This window comes from Oncorhynchus masou, chromosome 15 (assembly GCF_036934945.1).
Source record: "Oncorhynchus masou masou isolate Uvic2021 chromosome 15, UVic_Omas_1.1, whole genome shotgun sequence".
Taxonomy (NCBI): Eukaryota; Metazoa; Chordata; class Actinopteri; order Salmoniformes; family Salmonidae; genus Oncorhynchus; species Oncorhynchus masou.
The window spans coordinates 9,183,408-9,204,639 of record NC_088226.1 but is presented as its reverse complement, the minus strand read 5'-3'; the positions used below and the strand labels follow the sequence as shown (position 1 = coordinate 9,204,639).

Genomic DNA, 21,232 nt, shown 5'->3' with positions numbered 1-21,232 from the left:
GTACGAATGAATAAAACTGAGGAGATGCACTCAGACCAGCCTTTGTGATTGAACTTACATTAACTAAATTACTTTAGTTGGCTGCTTTGAGCAAAACTTGAACATAATAGAACCTATTCTAAGAGTCTATTGTTTGTGTATGATCTTTATTAAATTGTTCACTTGTTTTTCAACAATGTCATGTACAGGCAGGGATGACTGGAGCCTTCAGCAAGTAAGACACAGGGGTAAGAAGTAATTTGAACATCACAGATATAAATTCCCCATGTGCCCATGATAAAGTTAAGTACATTACTTTAGTTGGCTGCTATGAGCAACACTTGTATGTAATAACCTATTCTGGGAGCCAAGTCTGTATGATCTACGTGGAATATTTTGGGATCATCGGCTTCTCTGAAAACAGGTACTGACAGGAGGATCAATTTAGTCTGCCAGAGGTCGTCACGCTGAATGGAGATGGTGATGGAGGCTTTGGTAGTCCACACAACGAAGAAGTAGGTGTCCCTTCCAGTGATGTGGAGTTGACCTTGGACCTGGTGCCAGTAAGGATGGTCTTCACGGAGGCTTTAAGACCCTCCCTCCTTGAAATAGAAATCATTTGAATTCTGCCTCTTCAATGGTAAGGTCCCTTGTACCTGTTAGATTCAAGCTTGAAATATACTTATTCATGTTACCATACTAGAATTTATACATTCCTTATACATGTACAGTAATCAATATGTTGGTGTCAATAGAGGGCGGATAAAAACCAGGTGTATGGAAAGTTACGGACTGAGGAAGGGGGAGGGCAGAAAGTTTACATTCTGTAAAACAATTGTATTGTTAAATCTCATTGATCCTATGGAGGGAGGCAAAGGGCAACAGTCTGATTTTAGTCACTGATCAGGTAGGACAGCCGTGCATTAGGGAGGAGTGAGGAATTCGGCCGGAGGTCAGGTCTGATGAATTAAGGAGCAGTCCTATCCCACACACATTTTCACTCCCACAAAGGTTCTAGTATGAGGCAGGCCATGACTACACCAGTGAAAAGTCCCTTTAATAATGTCAATAGATTTTTCGATTCATTCTTATCAATGACATTCTAGAATTGAGTTATTACTCAGAGGTAATCTGGTTAATGACTAAATATTATTATTTTTATATATTTTTTTTACCCCGTTTTCTCCCCAATTTCATGGTATCCAATTGTTTTTAGTAGCTACTATCTTGTCTCATCGCTACAACTCCCGTACGGGCTCGGGAGAGACGAAGGTTGAAAGTCATGTGTCCTCCGATACACAACCCAACGAGCCGCACTGCTTCTTAACACATCGCGCATCCAACCTGGAAGCCAGCCGCACCAATGTGTCGGAGAAAACACTGTGCACCTGGCAACCTTGGTTAGCGCTCACTGCGCCCGGCCTGCCACAGGAGTCGCTGGTGCGCGATGAGACAAGGACATCCCTACCCAAACCCCTCCCTCCCCAGGATCGGTACATCTGAACATCACACCTGTGGGACGGGCACAGGATGGCAACAACAACTGCCCGAGTTACACCAGGAACGGACAATCCCTCCATCAGTGCTCAGACTGTCCGCAATAGGCTGAGAGAGGCTGGGCTGAGGGCTTGTAGGCCTGTTGTAAGGCAGGTCCTTGCCAGACATCACCCGCAACAACATCACTTATGGGCACAAACCCACCGTCGCTGGACCAGACATGACTGGCAAAAAGCACTCTTCACTCACGAGTAACGGTTTTGTCTCACCAGGGGTGATGGTCAGATTCACGTTTATCGTCGAAGAAATGAGCGCTACCCCGAAGCCTGTACTCTGGAGCGGGATCGATTTGGAGGTGGAGGGTCTGTCATGATCTGGGGCGGTGTGTCTCAGCATCATCGGACTGAGCTTGTTGTCATTGCAGGCAATCTCAACGCTGTGCGTTACAGGGAAGACATCGTCCTCCCTCATGTGGTACCCTTCCTGCAGGCTCATTCTGTCATGACCCTCCAGCATGACAATGCCACCAGCCATACTGCTCGTTCTGTGTGTGATTTCCTGCAAGACAGGAATGTCAGTGCTCTGCCATGGCCAGCGAAGAGCCCGAATCTCAATCCCATTGAGCACGTTTAGGACCTGTTGGATCGGAGGGTGGGGGCTAGGGCCATTCCACCCAGAAATGTCCGGGAACTTGCAAGTGCCTTGGTGGAAGAGTGATGTAACATCTCACAGCAAGAACGGGCAAATCTGGTGCAGTCCATGAGGAGGAGATGCACTGCAGTACTTAATGCAGCTGGTGGCCACACCAGATACTGACTTACTTTTGATCTTGACCCCCCCCTTTGTTCAGGGACACATTATTCAATTTCTGTTAGTCACATGTCTATGGAACTTGTTCAGTTAATGTCTCAGTTGTTGAATTTTATGTTCATACAAAAAAGTTGTTTTTGACATAAATGAAAACGTATCAGTTTGTCACTTTCACAAGAATGGAGTAATAACATGTTCAGCATTGACTCAAATCTAGGTTGTGCCTTCAGATTTTTCACTTCTCTCATTGACTTCAAACCCTTGCCTGGTCTGTTTCGCAAGCTTTCCCAAATGTCTCACTATGTTGCGCCTCCGGGTTCAGAAACTCTGTGTGAAGACTGTTCTCAAGGCAGGCCTGGTTGTAGCTACATACAGTATGTTCGAGTCGTGTCGGGGACAATTTTAGCTAAGGGAGAGATTGAAATGTACGCAATATTTACCCAGAGGAAAATGAAGGAGGGTCATGCTTTTTCAATATCAATCAGCGGGAGGGTTTAGTATTTTTTACATTTAGTCCAGGGGAGGGTCATCTAATTTGTAATAATTTAAATGTCATATTGCTCAGGGTTCTAGATTTAGTTTCTTATTATAGTATCTCATGGGCTCCTGAGTGGTGCAGCGATCTAAGGCACTGCATTGCAGTGCAAGAGGCATCACCATAGTCCCTGGTTCGAATCCAGGCTGTATCACATCTGGCCGTGGTTGGGAGTCCCATAAGGCGGCACACACTTGGCCCAGCTTTGTTCGGGTTTAGCCGTGGTAGGCCGCCATTGTAAATAAAAAAATTGTTCTTAACTGACTTGCCTAGTAAAATAAGGGTTAAATATAAAATGTGCCTGATGATGCCCCTAATCTCTGCTGGGCAGCAACATCAAGTGTGCCTCGTGTGGTCTTCATTTATAGGCAACAGGCCTAGGCTATACAAAGATTGTGCTCGGAGAAGCCCGCTATATTTCTAACAAAATGTACTTCTAAATTTTTGCGCTGCTGGGATGGTGGATGTAAAACTAGGCTACACTGCATTACACACTACAATGGATAGGCATTCCCAATCAAGAGCCCCCGGCCTGCCCTGCTCTTGCTGATGTAAACCCTTTTGTACTGCCTAGCCAATCAATGACTGTGCTGTGTATGGAAAAAATGCAATATCTGTGCACGTGGACTAGGCCTACTGATGTCTTGTTCAGTTTGAGAAGGAGAGCATGAAGACGAGGAGGAGGACCAGAGTTGAGAGTGCGCCATCATGCAAAAATGTTTTGTCCCCCTACACCAAACGCGATCACGACACGCAGGTTAAAATATAAAAACTCTGAACCAATTACATTAATTTGGGAACAGGTCGAAAAGCATTAAACATTTATGGCAATTTAGCTAGTTAGCTTGCACTTGCTAGCTAATTTGTCCTATTTAGCTAGCTTGCTGTTGCTAGCTAACTTGTCCTGGGATAAACATTGAGTTGTTATTTTACCTGAAATGCACAAGGTCCTCTACTCCGACAATGAATCCACACATAAAACGGTCAAACTAATCATTTCTAGTCATCTTTCCAGGCTTTTTCATCTTCAAACTTCTATGGTGAAGTAATACTATGAAAGTTTAGATGCCAATCGGCAACGCAGTTAGTCTTTTAATCACCCACGTGGGTACCTGCTTCTATAAACTAATGAGGAGATGGGAAAGGCAGGACTTGCAGTACGATCTGTGTCAAAAATAGAAAGGAATTCTATTTTAGCCCTTGCAACGCAGACACTTGTGAGCAGTGTGGGTGCAATAATTGAAAAACATAGATTTTTACATTTATTTTGGTCAGCCTATTCCTAAGGGTTGAATATTTTCCCAGTATTTTACAATAGGTTCCATCCCGAGAATATATAGTGCATTCGGAAAGTATTAAGACCCCTTGACTTTTTCCACATTTTGTTACTGTAAGGAAGTCTGTGTGTAGCTGGTGTATAGGAGTCAGACACAGGACAGCAGATATGAGTAAATAAACGTATTTTACTCAACATATATAAATGCAATACAAAAACAGAGCCCACATTAACAGACCGTCCTACATACAAACAATCACTCACAAAAAGCCATGGGGGAACAGAGGGTTAAATAATGAACAAGTAATTGGGGGATTGAAAATTGGTGTGTAAAATAAAGACAAAACAAATGTAAAATGAAAAGTGGATCGGCGATGGCTAGAAGGCCGGCAACGTCGACCGCCGAACGTCGCACGAACAAAGAGAGGGACCGACTTCGGCAGAAGTCGTGACAGTACCTACCCTACCCCCCCCCTGATGCGCGGCTCCAGTAGCGCACCGACACTGACCTCGGGGACGACCCGGAGGACGAGGCGTAGGGCAATCCGGGTGGAGATGGTGGAAGTCCCGCAGCAACCAAGGGTCCAGGACGTCCTCCACTGGCACCCAGCATCTCTCCTACAGACCGTACCCCTCCCACTCCACGAGGTACTGAAGGTTCCTTGCCCAATGCCTTGAGTCCAGGATGGCTCGAACAGCATACGCCGGAGCCCCCTCAATGTCCAGAGGGGGTGGAGGAACCTCCCGCACCTCAGATTCCTGGGAGTGGACCAGCCACCACTGGCCTGAGGAGAGACACATGGAACGAGGGATTAATATGGTAAGAACACCGGGGCCTCACTGCGGTGACGGTCGGCACTCGCCTTCTGCCGCCTCACGGCCCGTTGCAGGTGCACATGGGCGGCATCCCAGGTTTCCTCTGAGCGCTTAAACCATTCGTCCACCGCAGGAGCTTCGATCTGGCTCGGATGCCAAGGTGCCAGAACCGGCTGATACCACAACACACACTGGAAGGGAGAGAGGTTAGTGGAGGAGTGAGTTTTGGGCAATCTCTGCCCAGGGTATGAACGTTGCCCACTCCTCCAGCCGGTCCTGGCAATACAACCTCAGACACTTATCCACATCCTAGTTTACTCTCTCCACCTGCCTGTTACTCTCGGGGTGAAAACCTGAGGTGAGGCATGACCGAGACCCCCAGACGTTCCATGGGCTCTGTGCGTTACGCCCGCTCGATGTCCGCATCCAGCTCCCACACCATTGGTGCCACCAGGCAAGAGGCAGGAAGTATGGGAGTGTGATCCACAGACCACTCCTCTGTGTCATACATCCGGGACAGTGCGTCTGCCTTAGCATTCTGGGAACCTGGTCTGTAGGACAAAATTAAAACAAAATGGGTAAAGAACATGGCCCACCTTGCCTGGCGAGGGTTCAGTCTCCTCACCACCCGGATGTACTCCAGATTGCGGTGGTCAGTCCAGATGAGAAAAGGGTGTTTAGCCCCCTCAAGCCAATGTCCCCACGCCTTCAGAGCCTTGACAACAGCCAACAGCTCCCGGACCTCTACATCATAGTTTCGCTCCGCCAGGCTGAGCTTCTTCAAAAAGAAAGCACAGGGGCGGAGCTTGGTGGTGTGCCCGAGCACAGAGAGCACGGCTCCTATCCCTGCCTCGGACACGTCCACCTCCACTGTGAACGCCAAAGAGGGATCCAGATGAGCCAGCACGGGAGCAGAGGTAAACAAAGCCTTCAGGTGACCAAAAGCCCTGTCTACCTCAGCCAACCACTGTACCGGTGCCCCCTTCGGCAGTGAGGTAATGTGAGCTGCTACCTGACCAAAACCCCGGGTAAACCTACAGTAGTAGTTGGCAAACCCTAGAAATCGCTGCACTTCCTTTACCGTGGTGGGAGTCTGCCAATTACGTACGGCTGAAATGCAGTCACTCTCCATCTCCACCCCTGACGTGGAAATGCGGTACCCTAGGAAGGAGACGGACTGTTGGAAGAACAAGCATTTCTCAGCCTTGACGTACAGGTCATGCTCCAACAGTCGACCAAGCACACTACACCCTGTACGTGCAGGTCCCGGAAAATCTCGTCAACAAGGCCTGGAAGACTGATGGAGCATTCATCAACCCGTACGGCATGACGAGGTACTCATAGTGCCCTGAGGTGGTACTAAATGCAGTCTTTCACTTGCCCCCCTCCCGGATACGCACCAGGTTGTAAGCGCTCCTGAGATCCAATTTTGTGAAGAAGTGCACCCCGTGCATTGACTCGATCGCACTGGCGATGAGAGGCAGTGGGTAGCTGTACCGCACAGTGATCTGATTGATACCTCGATAGTCAATACACGGGCACAGACCCCCATCCTTCTTCCTCATAAAAAAAACTTGAGGCAGGTGAAGTGGAGGGCCGAATGTATCCCTGTCCCAGGGAGTTGAAGACATATGTTTCCATAGTCACAGTCTCCTCCTGTGACAGAGAATACACATGACTCCTGGGAAGTGCTGAGTCTACCAGGAGATTTATCGCCCACCCCCTCGTCGATGTGGTAATTTAGTCGCCCTCTTCTTAACAAAGTCGAGAGCCAAATCGGCATATTCTGAGGGGATGTGCACGGTGGAGACCTGGTCTGGACTTTCCATCGTAGTCGCACAGATGGAAACCCCCACACACCTCCCTGAGCACTCTCGTGACCACCCATTGAGAGATCTCTTGCCACGAAATACTGGGGTCATGACAGGCCAACCAGGGTAAGCCCAGCACCACGGGAAACGCAGGAGAATCAATAAGGAAGAGACTGATTCTCTCCTTATGACTCTCCTGCATAACCATGTCTAGTGGAGCGGTGGCCTCCCTAATCAGCCCTGACCCTAATGTTCGACTATCTAGGGCGTGCACAGGGAAGGGCATATCAACAGGAACAAGGGGATCCCTAAACTATTGGCAAATGAGCTGTCAATAAAATTCCCAGCTGTGTCTGAATCCACTTGCGCCTTATGCTGGGAATGCGGGGGAAATCAGGAAATGAAATAAACAGATAAATGTGAGCAACAGGGGGCTCTGGGTGAGCCTGGTGCCGACTCACCTGGGGTGACACTGCTGCCTCGACTCCCTGAGGAACCCCCCCAGCACCGACCAGCAGTGTGCGCTCTGCGGCCACAGATGGTGCAAGGAATGGCCCCGCCTCCGATCGCCCTAAGTGCAGCACCTCCCAGCTCCATGGGCGTCGGAGCGGAGGTGCTGGGGGATGGAACTGACAGGCCACGATCCGGACGGCCGCGGGCAGTCGGCAGGTTGTCCAGCCGGATGGACAGGTCCACCAGCTGGTCCAATGTGAGGGTGGTGTCTTGGCAGGCCAACTCTCGACGAACATCCTCCCTCAGACTGCACCGGTAGTGATCGATCAGGGCCCTATATTTCCATCCTGCGCTGGCGGCCAAGGTCGGGAAGTCCAAGGCGAAATTTTGTGCGCTCCTCGTCCCCTGCCTCAGGTGGAACAGACGTTCACCCACCGCTCGACCCTCAGGCGGTTGGTCGAACACTGCCCGAAAGCGGTGGGTGAACTCTGCATTATGGCCCAACACCGCATCTCCTTCACACTATACGGAGTTGGCTGAAAGGCAAGAGACGAGGGCAGACACGCTCTCACACCCCGAAGGAGCCGGGTGGACGGTCGCCAGGTAGAGCTCCAGCTGTAGTAGAAACCCCTGGCATCCGGCAGCCGTCCCATCAAACTCCCTCGGAAGCACGAGTCGAATCCCGCTGGGACCAGGTGAAAGAGGTGGACAGTGGGACCTGCTGTAGTGGGGCTGGTGGAGGCGCTGGGAAACCTCCTTCTCTCTCCAAATGATCCATCGTCTGCAGCACTCGATCCATGGCGGTGCCCAGACATTGCTCCTCCACTGCAACCGGGAGGGCGTCTGCTCCTGCTGACTCCATTCTTCGGGTGAGTGATTCTGTAAGGATGTCTGTGTGTAGCTGGTGTATCGGAGTCAGGCGCAGGACAGCAGATATGGGTAAATAAACGTATTTTACTCAACATATATAAATGCAATACAAAAACAGAGCCCACATTAATAGACCTTCCTATATACAAACAATCACTCACAAAAAAACATGGGGGACCAGAGGGTTAAATAATGAACAAGTAATTGGGGGATTGAAACCAGGTGTGTAAAATAAAGACAAAACAGATGGAAAATGAAAAGTGGATCGGCGATGGCTAGAAGGCCGGCGATGTCTACCGCCGAAAGCCGCCCAAACAAGGAGAGGGACCGAATTCGGCGGAAGTTGTGACAGTTACATTACAGCCTTATTCTAAAATGTATTAATTCCGCCCCCATCAATCTACTCACAATGCCCCATAATGACAAATAAAAACTGAAATATCACATTTACATAAGTATTCAGACCCTTTACTCAGTACTTTGCTGACGCACTTTTGGCAGCGATTACAGCCTCGAGTCTTAGGTATGACGCTACAAGCTTGGCACACCTGCATTTAGGGAATTTCTCCCATTCTTCTCTGCAGATCCTCTTCAGGTATGTCAGATTGGATGGGGAGCGTTGCTGCATGGCTATTTTCAGGTCTCTCCAGAGATGCTCAGAGAAATGTCCTGAAGCCACTCCTGCGTCGTCTTGGCTGTGTGCTTAGGGTCGTTGTCCTGTTGGAAGGCGAACTTCGCCCCAGTCTGAAGTCCTGAGTGCTCAGGAGCAGGTTTTCATCAAGGATCTCTCTGTGCTTTGCTCCGTTCATCTTTCCCTCGATCTTGACTAGTCTTCCAGTCCCTGCTGCTGAAAAACCTACTCACAGCATGATGCTGCCACCACAATGCTTCACTGTAGGAATGGTGCCAGGTTTCCTTCAGACCTGACGCTTGACATTCAGGCCAGAGAGTTCAATCTTGGTTTCATCAGACCAGGGACTCATTTCTCATGGTCCTTCAGGCACCTTTAGGCACCTTTTTGGCAAACTCCATGTGGGCTGTCATTGGCATTTTACTGAGGAGTTCCTTCCGTCTGGCTACTCTACCATAAAGGCCTGATTGTTGGAATGCTGCAGAAATGGGAGAACTTTCCAGAAGGACAATCATCTCCACAGAAGAACTCTGGAGCTCTGTCAGAGTGACCATCGGGTTCTTGGTCACCTCCCTGATCAAGGCCCTTCTCCCCCAACTGCTCAGTTTGGCCTGGCGGCCATCTCTAGGAGTAGTCTTGGTGGCTCCAAACTTCTTCCATTTAAGAATGGAGGCCACTGTGTTCTTTGGGATCTTCAATGCTACAGACATTTTTTGGTACCCTTCCCCAGTTCTGTGCCTTGACACAATCCTGTCTTGGAGCTCTACGTACAATTCCTTTGACCTCATGGCTTGGTTTTTGCTCCCATATGCACTATCAACAGTGGGACCTTATCTAGACTGGTGTGTGCCTATTAAAATCATGTCCAATCAATTGAATTTACCACATGTGTACTCCAATCAAGTTGTAGAAACATCTCAAGGATGATCAATGGAAACAGGACACACATGAGCTCAATTTCAAGTCTCATAGCAAAAGTCTGAATGCTGCTGTGTAAGATATTTGTTTTAGCCTATAGTCATTCCTTCATAATGACAGGATACCTAACTAGAACACTTATATATATATATATATATATATGAAATCTGCCAAAATAGCTGACTGAAAAGCTTGACATGCATAATGAGGTTGCAGAACCTAGGCTGTTGATGTACTGTAGGCTTATGTGTTAAACTATCGATTGAAAAGTATACATTATAGAATGCATACAAATAGTCTAATACTAATCAAACAGTAAGAAAAAGTAGTAGTAAACACGCAGAAGCAATATGAGATGGTATTGAATCGTGTTAGTTTATTTCCCTCTGGGTATAGTTCCTCACAAGTTAGTAATGAGTATTCTGGGGACAATATTCAGGATAATAATGTTTTGTGCTAAGGAGGAAAGAGAATGCCTGAAGCACAAGGCAGGATGGATTGAGATGGGACTGTTTTGTATGATGAGTATAGAGTAGGAGAGTAGCTAAAAAAAGTAGATGACTCCTTTTCATGAAGAATGGAGCAATTGAAAGTGCCTTGAAACACCTATGTTTCCCTTTTCTGTTGTGGAATTCTGTTAATTCATACACCAACACGCAAACAAACCTGCCCTAAGGGGTGGGTTTAGTACTAAAATAAGACGTGAATCTTAATGATACTTCTAATTGTAAACTTGAATATTGAACATACACTGGTCCCAGTTTCTCCAAAAATGGTAGCCCCGCCTTCCTCTGTCTGGATTTCCCTCCACACTTCCTGCTTTGTTTGAGAGGGAGCGAATTGACGGACTGAATAGGCTAGCTGTGGAGTTTAGAACATACTAATGTGGGCTGGGAAGTTTAGAACATACTAAGAATGTGCTGGTTTTGAGTGATTGTGATTCACTCCCAGTCAGTGACAACAGACAGGATAAGGATAAGCAGTCAGGTCAAGTTAGGTTGCTAAATTACTGTGCAAGTTAGCATTTGTTGATTCAATTTAGCACTTAGCAAGTTCTGGTCACTACAGGATCCTGTTTTGAAACTGGATGTAAAAGGGTGAGTGACCTCATGTGTTTAACATTGAGTTACTGCATTAAGATATACTTTAATCTTCGTCTGTAAACTTCACTGAATGGATCATTTTATGTAAGTGGTGATGTATTGGTGAGGCCATTGAAGGCATCTGCATACCTTACTGCATACCTAGCAATTGTTGGTCCGTTAACGCAGCATTTTGACTGAAATATACTTACATAACTTACTTAGTCCTCTTCATCTTCTACCGGTGGAGTGTCTTTTGCCACAGTCCGTGCCCTGTCCCATGAGACCCATCTACTCCAGCACAGCCACCACTGTCCATCAACATGTGTCCAAGCCATCAGATCCTGAACGTCTTGATTTCAAGGGCAATGTTCCTACGGCCAGTCTTCTTATACATGTTCCATTAGAGATCATATTTTGTCAGTGCAAAGCAAACCATATACCACTTCATAATTGAAATATAATACTCAACTTCAAGTTGTTTGAGGCACAGGAGTGTGTTGTGTGATTTCTGGGATGGAACAAAAGCCTGTGCACTCCATGGCCCTCTAAGTAATGTCAGGATCAATAACTTAGCCAGCTAACTGAGAAAGATTAACTTCAAATGTAAACAGTACTGACTCAATATTCTCAATAATACATCATATACTTTATCTCTTTTGATAAACCAGAAAACAAACTGCTATATTTGAGAGTATGTTAGTTACCTGGCTAACTTATTGATTCTGCTTGGTGACATACACTGTAGGGCTAGGTTGGCCACGCCTTCCTTCACTTAGCCAACACCTGGTGCGACAAATCAACAGTAATCAATTAGTATGAAATTAAATTCAGGTGTGCAGACTGATAGTATCTACTGGACTTTTTCACTGGGAAACTAAAATCAAAGTCGTACTTAGTCTAGCCGTTTGATACTTAGTCTAGCCCTTGATACTTAGTCTGAGTGTCCACAGGTGCATTTAATTGACTCCTTTCACAGGGTAATCTAACTGGGCTAAATAGAATTTCATCCAACTGCAAAGGGAATCCCCCTATGAATGTTATCATAGGAGGATTACCCCATACCCTTGGGTTTGACAAGTCAATTCAGGTCCATGCTGTCAGAGGGGGGGTCACATGGAGCTAATCTCTGAATCCCAGAACTAATCTTACTTAATTGTGTCAAATGCTCAATTAGGTTCTGGGGGGAAATGCCTGAAAAAATATCAGATACAAGTAAAGTCTCCACCCTCCTAAACAGAAACTCTTTACATGGAGCAAATGCGTCGCATTACATTTTCAGCTGCAGGTAGTACTGGATTTATATGATGGGGCAGTTTTAAGGAATGACATTCCTTGAGGGCAACATTACTTTTTCAAAGATGATTTGAAAACTTGTACTAATGTCATTACAGATTCTTCCAAATCAATGGGGTTTATTTTATTGCTTTAAAAAAACTGAATCTTACTGGCTTTAAGAGCTGTCCTAAATTTGTCAAGATGACATGGCTAAGATGTCATGGCACTATGCAAGGCACCTTGATTGGTTTTCATTCCTATTTTGATGAGAGGCAGTGGTAAGTATATGCAGAACTTACTGCTTAGTTGACTATAGCCTGGAAACCTGATGCTTTATTTAATGGAATTCTACAATTGGTATAAATTAGTGTTTGGATCAGAAAGGTTCCCTCTCACGACCTCTACAAGCCAGAACGTTGAATAAAATTGTATTTTAACTTACTTTACTGTTTGTCTGTTTGATTGGTCTGTTTGCAGGTAGGAATGTGAGAAAATATCCACAGGAAAGCATAATTCAATCCTCTTTTCAAAGTGCTGGTAGTGTTCAGATTTGTCACCTGAAGCATGCACAGAACCACGTAAGCATGAGCCTGGCAAGTATGCATGCGAACATGTATTTATCTTGTGTGAGTGCTTCAATGAAATTCAACGTCAGGTTTCCAGGCTAGGTTGGCTATTGCAAGTGAAGGGTAGGATTCTTGTATCCTTCCTTCTCTCCACCCTGCTGCCTGCAGGCTTGGAGAAACTAGCAGCCTCTGTGAATGCTGCTTAGGTGACATGAAAGGTCAAAAGCGGTGAGGGAGGAGCACCCTTCTCAAATGGAACAGTAATCTGGGCTGTAAGCTCCTGCTGTCAACATAGCAGCATGGTGATTCATTCAGAAACTTCTCTTTTGCATAAAATATGTCTGAATTTTCAAACTAGCTTTCATTGGGAAGGCGGATCAAGCGTTTAAGAAAATTGCATGTGAAAACAGAATCCTACTCATTACTCCACCTGCTTAACCCACTTTTTTTGTTTAGAACCACCATCGGCCAGAGCAGGGCACCTGACTCACCGCCAGGAGGCAGCCCGGTTCCAAAACAAATGCAATCGCTTTTCACCCGGTGCAAACACCTCCCACTGGGGCCAGATTTGAAACCCATCACTGAATCGCCTGCTTGAGTTGCCTGGCAGGCTTTGCACTCTACCAATCAGAGTTGACAGGGTGTAAAAAGGAGGAGGAGCTGCATGATTGTGGGTGTGTCCTATCTTGGACTTCAACAATAGTGTGTATGGGAAAGTCAGTGCTCCCACTTCTATTTGAATTTAATACACTTCATTAATGAAGAGATGAATGAAAATGTTTCAGTTTTTCATTTGCATGAATCAAAAGCATTGAAATGCAATTAAGTAGAGTAAAACAAAAACAGAATTGTACATATTGACCTTCTTTTGCTCTCTCATCTCTACCTCCTTTCAGGTCAAGCATGGATGTTGCTGTTGCAGAGGAACCCCCGAGGAAAATCTTCAGAGCAAAAAAGACTATGAAAGTCAGCGATCGACGGCAACTGGAATCCCTTCACACCACTCTTTCCTCTCCGTGTTCTTTCCCATCCCCACCTCAGCCAGCAATGGTAAATGGGAAGCACTGTGAAGCTGTGTCTATGGAAGTAGATAAAGAAATACATGGAACTACACATACCACCACTCATGCCACTTCCTCCCTGATAGCCACATCCCTAAGCACTGAGACCTCTGAGGAACCAACAGCCTCTGAATTACAGGTTTCTTCATCACAGAACATACACTTTGATGTAAAAGATGTTCAGGAAGAAGGAGAGGGGGACAAGGAGTCTACATTACCCAGCCTCGAGGTAGAAGACAAACTTAAGGGGGATAGAAATTCCAAAGGAGATGTTATTGTTTCCTCTCCTGTGAGTTCAGAGAAAACAACAGAAGCAGTAAGAGAGAGACAGGTTGTTGGTATGGAAATGGACCTGGTACCAGGTACCACTCAGGACACAGTGCCCATATTGAACCCTGCCGCCTCCCCCCTCCTGTCTTCCAACACGACTGTAGAGTCTGTCTCTTCCCCTTCACTCTCCCCGTCATACACGGCAGAGTCAGACCAGGAGGTCAGGCCAGGATTCCTGGTGCTTAGTGAAGATGATGATGATGTCCAGGATGAGAGCGATGAGGAACAGAGGGAATGTGAAGGAGTGGTAGAAAAAGTTGAGGTTAACATGAAGGAGCCAGAACAATTTGTAAGTGGTGCTCCAGTTGACTCTCCGTCCCCTTCATCACCAACGCCCCTTCAGATTGATGAAGGTAATCTTTTCCAATCCCAACTAAAGCACCAAAGTAATTATGTCAAGTTTAGTTTGTATGTTTATTTACATTTTTAAACCTTTATTTAACTAGGCAAATCAGTTAAGAACAAATTCTTATTTTCAATGATGTCCTAGGAACAGTGGGTTAACTGCCTTGCAGAACGACAGATTTTTTTGACCTTGTCAACTCGGGGATTTGATCTTGCCACCTTTTGGTTACTAGACCAATGCTCTAACCACTAGGCTACCTGCTGCCCCAGATGTTAGCTAGGTTGCATGAGTTTGTCATATTTCTGACTTCAACTGGCCTGTTGGATAGAGGAAATAATTTATTTTTCAAGAGGTTAGCTTAGATTATAGCGGTGTTTTGGTAGTTGGATGATATTATAATGTGTTCTCTCTAAACCATAAGAGGAGGGTGCTGCTCTACAGAAGAAACGATCCTTGTCTGGAGGCTCAGAGGATGGTGGTGAAAAACAGGGAGAAAGAGACTTGGAAGTGGTGGAGAGGCATAACAAGAGGCCCAGAGTAGACTGTGAAGAGCTGGAGGCTCATGTGGAGCTGAAGATCAGTGGGAGTGCTGAAAGGCAACACAAGCTAAAGAAGGTTGGTCCTCAATTGAGATGTGGTTTATTTAAATTAAAAAATGTAATAAAACATCTAATTTCCCAAGTTGTAGTCATGTATCCTGAGTTTCATGGCATATTTTTGGCTATTTTTTTATTAAAATATTTTTTTATCAATGCTAGCTTCTCGTGTTTTGGGTGTTATTTTTACCTCACTTGTCCATTAAAATCCCTATCCTCTATAGGTGGTGCAGCAGCTTGTTGAGGAGCAGTTGTGTGTTCTGCAGCTCACACTATTTGACAAGAGTCTTCAGGGGCTCAGAGACAGACTGGACAAAATAGAAAAACACCCAAGTGCACTCAAGAGCCTGCAGGTCAGTTGTCAGAAGATGATAAATAAAACACAAACAGGGTAATCTAGGATAAAGACATTGGAATGTATTGCCCTTTAGACAAGCAAATCCATGCTCCACGTGTGCCCTTTCAGGCAAAGATTGGCCGACTTTCTAAGAAAGTTGGAACTGCCATCCAGGCCAGGGAGAATGCCAAGAAACCTCCAGAGGTGAGTGAAAATGGAGGCAATTGATCTTTCAACGATGACTGTGATTTCAGAGGGAACTTGCCTTTTTGAAAGATTGATGGTACCATTGGAACTATATACAAAGTGCTCTTCCCTATATTCATCAGGTGCTGTTGCCACCTACCTTTACTCATGCCACAGCAACCACCCCAGCAGGATCAGCAATTCTCGGCCTGAGGTAAGTCGTTGGTTTGAAGTGTAGCAGCGTGTCCCAATTAATCAGAGGAAAAAAACATTTCACCAGAGGGTAACCAAAAGAAATGGGTAAATTGACAACGAAGATTCAATTTGTCATTGAGTTATTTGGGATAAAAGCAATTAATTGGATGTACAGTGATGTCATACTGTATCTCTCAGCATCCACTTATGTTTGTGTTCACCTCCACTGAGCAGCCTTTTGATCAGCTTCCTGAATCCTCTGCCTGTAATCATTTCCTCTCCTCCTTGTAAACAGAACAATGGGGAACAACACACCGGATCCAAAGCGTAATGATCAGAGCAGTCAAACCCCTACTCCTGTACGTAATGATCAGGGCAGTCAAACCCCTACTCCTGTACGTAATGATCAGGGCAGTCAAACCCCTACTCCTCTACGTAATGTTCAGGGCAGTCAAACCTCTACTCCTGTACCCACAGGTGAGTAGAAGGGAGTTAGTCTGTTGGCAGGTTTCTCTTTATCTTAATCTGTGTGTTTTCTTTAACCAACTGATATTATTATTGTATATGGTCTCTTCTTTTTAAAAATCTCCATTTCTTTCTCCTCCACAAGCCTCCTTGCTACCTTCCCCCTCTTCCACAGCCTCAGCCGGATCTCAACCCACATCCCAAACCTTGATGCTGAGCACCTGTGTTACCCCAAAACCAGGCCCGTCCGCCTTCCCTCTCCAGTCATTCCTCATACAGCTGCCTGGTGGAGGGACAGCCATCCTTACCAACCCAACCAACTCTCAGCTAATCCCAGTGTGCGCACTTCCCGCCATGACGAGTTCCACCGTGACACCCACCACTGCCTTCCTCCTGCAGAGGACTACTCCCTACACCCCTGCTGCTCCCAAGCCCCCCTCTGCTTCTGCCCTCTTATCTCATTTCGCTGCCATACCCACAACCACGACTACACCCACTGACACACCAGCTGCCACAACGTCCCACATGACCACACCCATAACCACACCCACATGCAGGGCCACAACCACACCCTGGGCCACAACCATAACCACACCCACATGCAGGGCCACAACCACACCCTGGGCCACAACTGTAACCACACCCACATGCAGGCCCACACCCAGGGCTACAACCGTAGCCACACCCAGGGCCACAACCGTAGCCACACCCAGGGCCATAACCGTAGCCACACCCAGGGCCACAACCGTAGCCACACCCAGGGCCACAACCGTAGCCACACCCAGGGCCATAACCGTAGCCACACCCAGGGCCACAACCGTAGCCACACCCATGGCCACAACCATAACCACACCCAGGGCCATAACCACACCCACACGCAGGGCCACAACCACACTCTGTGCCACACCCAATGTCTCCCACCCTGGAGCCACTGGGACAGTCGGCAGGCCCAGCTCCGGTGTGTCTGTCTCCGTCTGTGAGTCCATTCGGCTTGTGTCTGTGACGAACTCCACTTCAACTTCATCCTTACCAAGATTTTCAATGCCAGCCACCACAGGCACTCAACCCTCTGTGCGACCAGCTGCCTCTGTGCATCAAGCTGCCTCAGTACAACTAGCTGCCCCTGTACCACGTGTGCCTGCGAAAACAGGTTAGCTTACACCTCAGAAGTTTGGCTTCTTATCTTGGAAGAATAAATGTAAATAGTTTGTTTTGCCCGGATTCTCAGTGTCATTCTAACTGAGAAGCTGTTTTCCTACACTCCTATGTATGTAGGTAGTGAATCTACAAACCCTCCTTCAGACTCCACACAGGCATCTCATCCTGCCAAATCAGAAGCATTCATAGACCTGACAGAGGAGGAGGAGGAGGATGATGATGATGTTCTAGGTAAGATTGAAATTGCCTTTCGCTTCCTTTTGGTGAGCAGTATTTTATGATATTATAGAGGCCAGAAGTGCAGTGAGTTGTACATCTCCTGAAGTTGTCCCCATGTGTTGTATGCAGTTACTGGAGTGCTGAAGGCTCCGTTGGCTTTGAAGGCCTCACCCTCTCCTTCAACAGCGGGTCAGCGAACAGCAGCCACACAGCAAACCTCCACTTCAGTCGGAACACAGGCCGGTAGGTGGTGTCTTGTGCCAACACTGTCTGTGGTTATGTTGACAGAATACCCAGATTGTTTTTCTCTTTATTTATTGTTTCAGTGAGGTCATCTCTTGGTCAGATGTCAGGTGTTGGATCTCCGCATGCTGTTTATCATCGCCCCCTGCAGGTGAGACTACCAAATATTTGAAAGCAGAGCAACTCTTTCAATACATGCACTGCGTTTCAAACTCATAAAAGACACACCCTCCTCCACTTACCCTCGCCTTATGCAATTGGGGGAATACCCCCGGCCGTCTTTGTCGTCAGTCCAAATGATTAGCCAAGCAACCGAAGTTGGCAACGTAAGCCCCTCAACCCTTTGATTGCGTTTGAGTGTACAATTATGTTCACTCCTGGGCCTGAAACGCCCCATAATTCAATTTGCGTTGATTGTACATCCGCTAAGAAAAGTCAGCCTAAACTTAAAACCAACATTAATATGGAGAGTCAACATACAAGTGTAAGTAAAAACAAATGTAAATAAGTTAGAAATGGTGCTACTAATGCACATGACAGCTTAAACACTTAATAAAAGTAATGATGTTTTTGTTTGGTTAGCTTTTGGAAATGATGGCTTGCGCACAACTTTCCCTGACATCACACTTATACATTGTAGTTTTCAATGTATCTGATACAGTAGGATGCCTAACATTCGATGTCTGCGGCGGCGTTGTCTTCTAGCCAAGATATGAAATGCAAACATAATTGACTGTAGGGCATATAAGGCACACACAACAGCTACCAGTGGTTCCATGATGACTGAAAACAACCGTGAGATGAACGAGTGACACATTTCTGGGCAAGAGCGGTCCATTTAAAATGAATTCCTTCTTCCGTCGCCCCTTGCCCTGCAAGTGTCAACTCGTCAGACGTCATGATATGTCATCAGAAGTGTCCACTTAATTTGAGGGAGAGGGTGTGTCTTTGTCTTTTAAGTGTTTGGAATGCAGCCATGGAATACTGCATGTTCCAGAATGTTTTCCAATTGGAATAAAATGTACATATTGGCCTATAATCAACCAAAGAGAGTAAACATAGAAATGAATGTGAAAGTTGTAACATTTTCATCAAATTAATCTTTCAGGGCTCCCCATCTAAAAGTGTTGCCTTGGCAACATCCACTTCTTCATCTTCCACACCTTGCCCCCAGCCCTCTCCCCTTCCCCCCTTGCCTGTCCCACCTCAAACTATCAGCCTGCCCCTAGAAGCGGCCAGCACCAGCCCTCCACAGCAGCCTCTGCTCAAAATAACCCGGGTTCCGAGCCATAATGACGGCATCGTGCTCTCCTGGTCTGTGACTGAGGTAGATAGGAGCTGTGCTGCCGTGGACAGCTACCACCTATACGCCTACCACCAGGACCACTCTGGCCCCAGCACACAGCCCCTACTCTGGAAGAAGATAGGGGAGGTGAAGGCCTTGGCTTTGCCCATGGCCTGTACACTCACACAGTTCGTCTCTGGCTCCAAGTACTACTTTGCAGTCCGTGCCAGGGACGTGTTTGGCCGCTTTGGACCATTCTGTGAGCCTCAGTGCACTGACGTCTTAACGTCCCCTTCACCGAAAGCGCCAGTTTAACCACACGCTAAGAATTAAGTTAAAATGTATTGTGTCAAGTTAAAACAAGAGGAGAAATGTTGATTCTGTAGATTTTTTTTCTGGTTACTTAGAAAGTGAAAAGTTCAGTAAAGCTTCTGGCAAAACGAATTGCTCTATTTTCAAATGAATGTGTTTGGTATTTGTTTTATCAGAATTGTGCTCTCAAATCATATTTGAGCCCAGGTGTTTACAAGAGTGACCTATCATTGGAATGTTACTGGGAAATGTTGTTGCCCATCTTGGTGAAATCGGTTGGCCCCATGTGACCACTGTCTGCCTGCCGTGTGTCTGCCTACCACATGGGAGCAGCATTGTACCAAAATGGTATCTTCGACACAGGACGAGAGGATTTGAAAATCAAATCTGAAATGGCGTGGTCCCGTTTCTGAACGATTATGGAGAAAGTATTCTTCTCCTTCTAGTTTCCTGAAGGTATTTGAAAACTCAAACTTTTCATTGCAATTGTCAGTCTAACTGAAAGAACATGCTATGAAGGGCAGAATGACCATGTTATTATATGGTAATACCCAGTAGTTTTGCATCTCATGAGAAATGAGCCTGCTAAAACCTATGTGACCTCTCTTTTCCTCCTGCTCAATTCCTGCTACTGGGAAGGACAAGTTCTACAGTTAAATTCTACATGATCTAGGGCCTCCTGTGTATGTGGGCACATCCTGGGACATTTTTTATGGGTGTAATTTAATACAGTTTTTTTTACCTTTTTTAATTTGGCATGAACAGAACCAGTCATGATGATTTCATATTGTCAAACAAACAACTTCAAAAAGTAGGCTACCTGCGCATGTTCGTCAACTCCAAAATAATTCCAGCATCCTAATATTTGATGAATAGATAAATGGAAAGAGACATCTGTTACGAAACACCAAAAAGTGTAATGGCATTCTGTGATTTTCATTAGGTCTACACTTTTGTAGCCTGAATTTATTGATCCGTCTTTGACAAGGACGTTGTTTTTTTTTGTAGAAAGAAAAGTTGGGGCGACTGAAAAGGGGCTGAGAGATGGAACTATCCTGGGATGACAAGTGCAGAGCCACGTGGATATATATATATATTAAACCATGACCGGCGGGGGTGTTCCTTTAATTTGGAATACGCTTTTATTTTAAGATTTACCTCTAGCAGTACAAATTGCATTTTAAAGAAATAGTAGAATTGTTTAATTGGTATTATTTAGAGACCCCCCCCCCCACTCCAAAGTTTGACTTTGTTGCATTTAGGGGGACTCATGTCTCATCCAGGGGTCTGAGACACTCCTGGGCCCCATGCTCTTCATACTGTCTGTTGATTGTTTTATGCTCTGTCTGATGGGGACATGTAGAGTCTTAATGGCTGGTTAGAAACATGTACATAAATGCATTGGACCTGACAACAGAAAGGACCAAGAAATATTCAGACTATTGTAATTGTTCATTAAAATGTTTGTAAACTATACTGGTATATTGGTACTTGACTCTAGGGGGAGCTAGTCCCTTACCAGTTTTATTCACACTGACACTGGTTCCTAGACATTTATTGGAAAGGCACCCCCCCCCCCTCCTCCACTCTCTCAATGCATACTAATGCTGCTAGAGGACCCTCCTCCCTCCCACCCAGATTTCTCAGGGATGGGCGGGAGAGGGGACAGATAGCATTTTCAGTAAGGCAGGCAATACTTATAGCCCTATGTCTTTTCAGTAAGCAATATCGATGAGCCTCTGCAACATGTCTAACCTGTGTGAGTGGTATGTACTAGACCAGAGCTAGAGGAAAATGATATGTTTTCATCTGGATGGGGAGGCTTGTTTTGTTGAAGGAAGAAAGAAGATGAGCTGGGAGGGGGAATAACTGGCAACTGCCATTCCCCCCTTCCACATAGAGACAAGAAAAAACGGAGGCTACTGGAGTATTTGTTTTTTTCTTTCGTTCTTTGTTCTTCTTCTTCCTCATCGCCTT

General features: G+C 46.1%; 1 protein-coding gene across 9 annotated transcripts; it reads left to right on the top strand.

The window, feature by feature from the left end:
- The first annotated feature begins 10,410 nt into the window (after positions 1-10,410).
- On the top strand, positions 10,411-19,403 carry LOC135555523 (activating transcription factor 7-interacting protein 1-like). Of its 9 annotated transcripts, none has more exons than XM_064988036.1 (13): positions 10,411-10,693; positions 12,979-13,238; positions 13,419-14,266; positions 14,681-14,874; positions 15,080-15,208; positions 15,322-15,396; positions 15,522-15,592; positions 15,869-16,050; positions 16,184-17,188; positions 17,314-17,427; positions 17,545-17,658; positions 17,742-17,809; positions 18,767-19,403. In XM_064988036.1, the coding sequence occupies exons 2-13, from the start codon at positions 13,231-13,233 to the stop codon at positions 19,256-19,258; spliced, it is 3,300 nt and encodes a 1,099-aa protein (XP_064844108.1). In that variant the 5' UTR covers positions 10,411-10,693; positions 12,979-13,230; the 3' UTR covers positions 19,259-19,403. The 9 variants fall into 9 exon arrangements, with proteins under 9 accessions (XP_064844108.1, XP_064844107.1, XP_064844105.1 ...); XM_064988035.1 differs by having other exon boundaries at positions 10,944-13,238; XM_064988033.1 differs by having other exon boundaries at positions 10,929-13,238.
- Positions 19,404-21,232: the final 1,829 nt, after the last annotated feature.

Bases quoted from the DNA above. Each gene is read 5' to 3' on its own strand.
- LOC135555523 (XM_064988036.1), top strand. The intron at 14,875-15,079 runs GTTGGTCCTCAA...TATCCTCTATAG, and splicing joins GGCAACACAAGCTAAAGAAG to GTGGTGCAGCAGCTTGTTGA. The intron at 15,209-15,321 runs GTCAGTTGTCAG...GTGCCCTTTCAG, and splicing joins GTGCACTCAAGAGCCTGCAG to GCAAAGATTGGCCGACTTTC.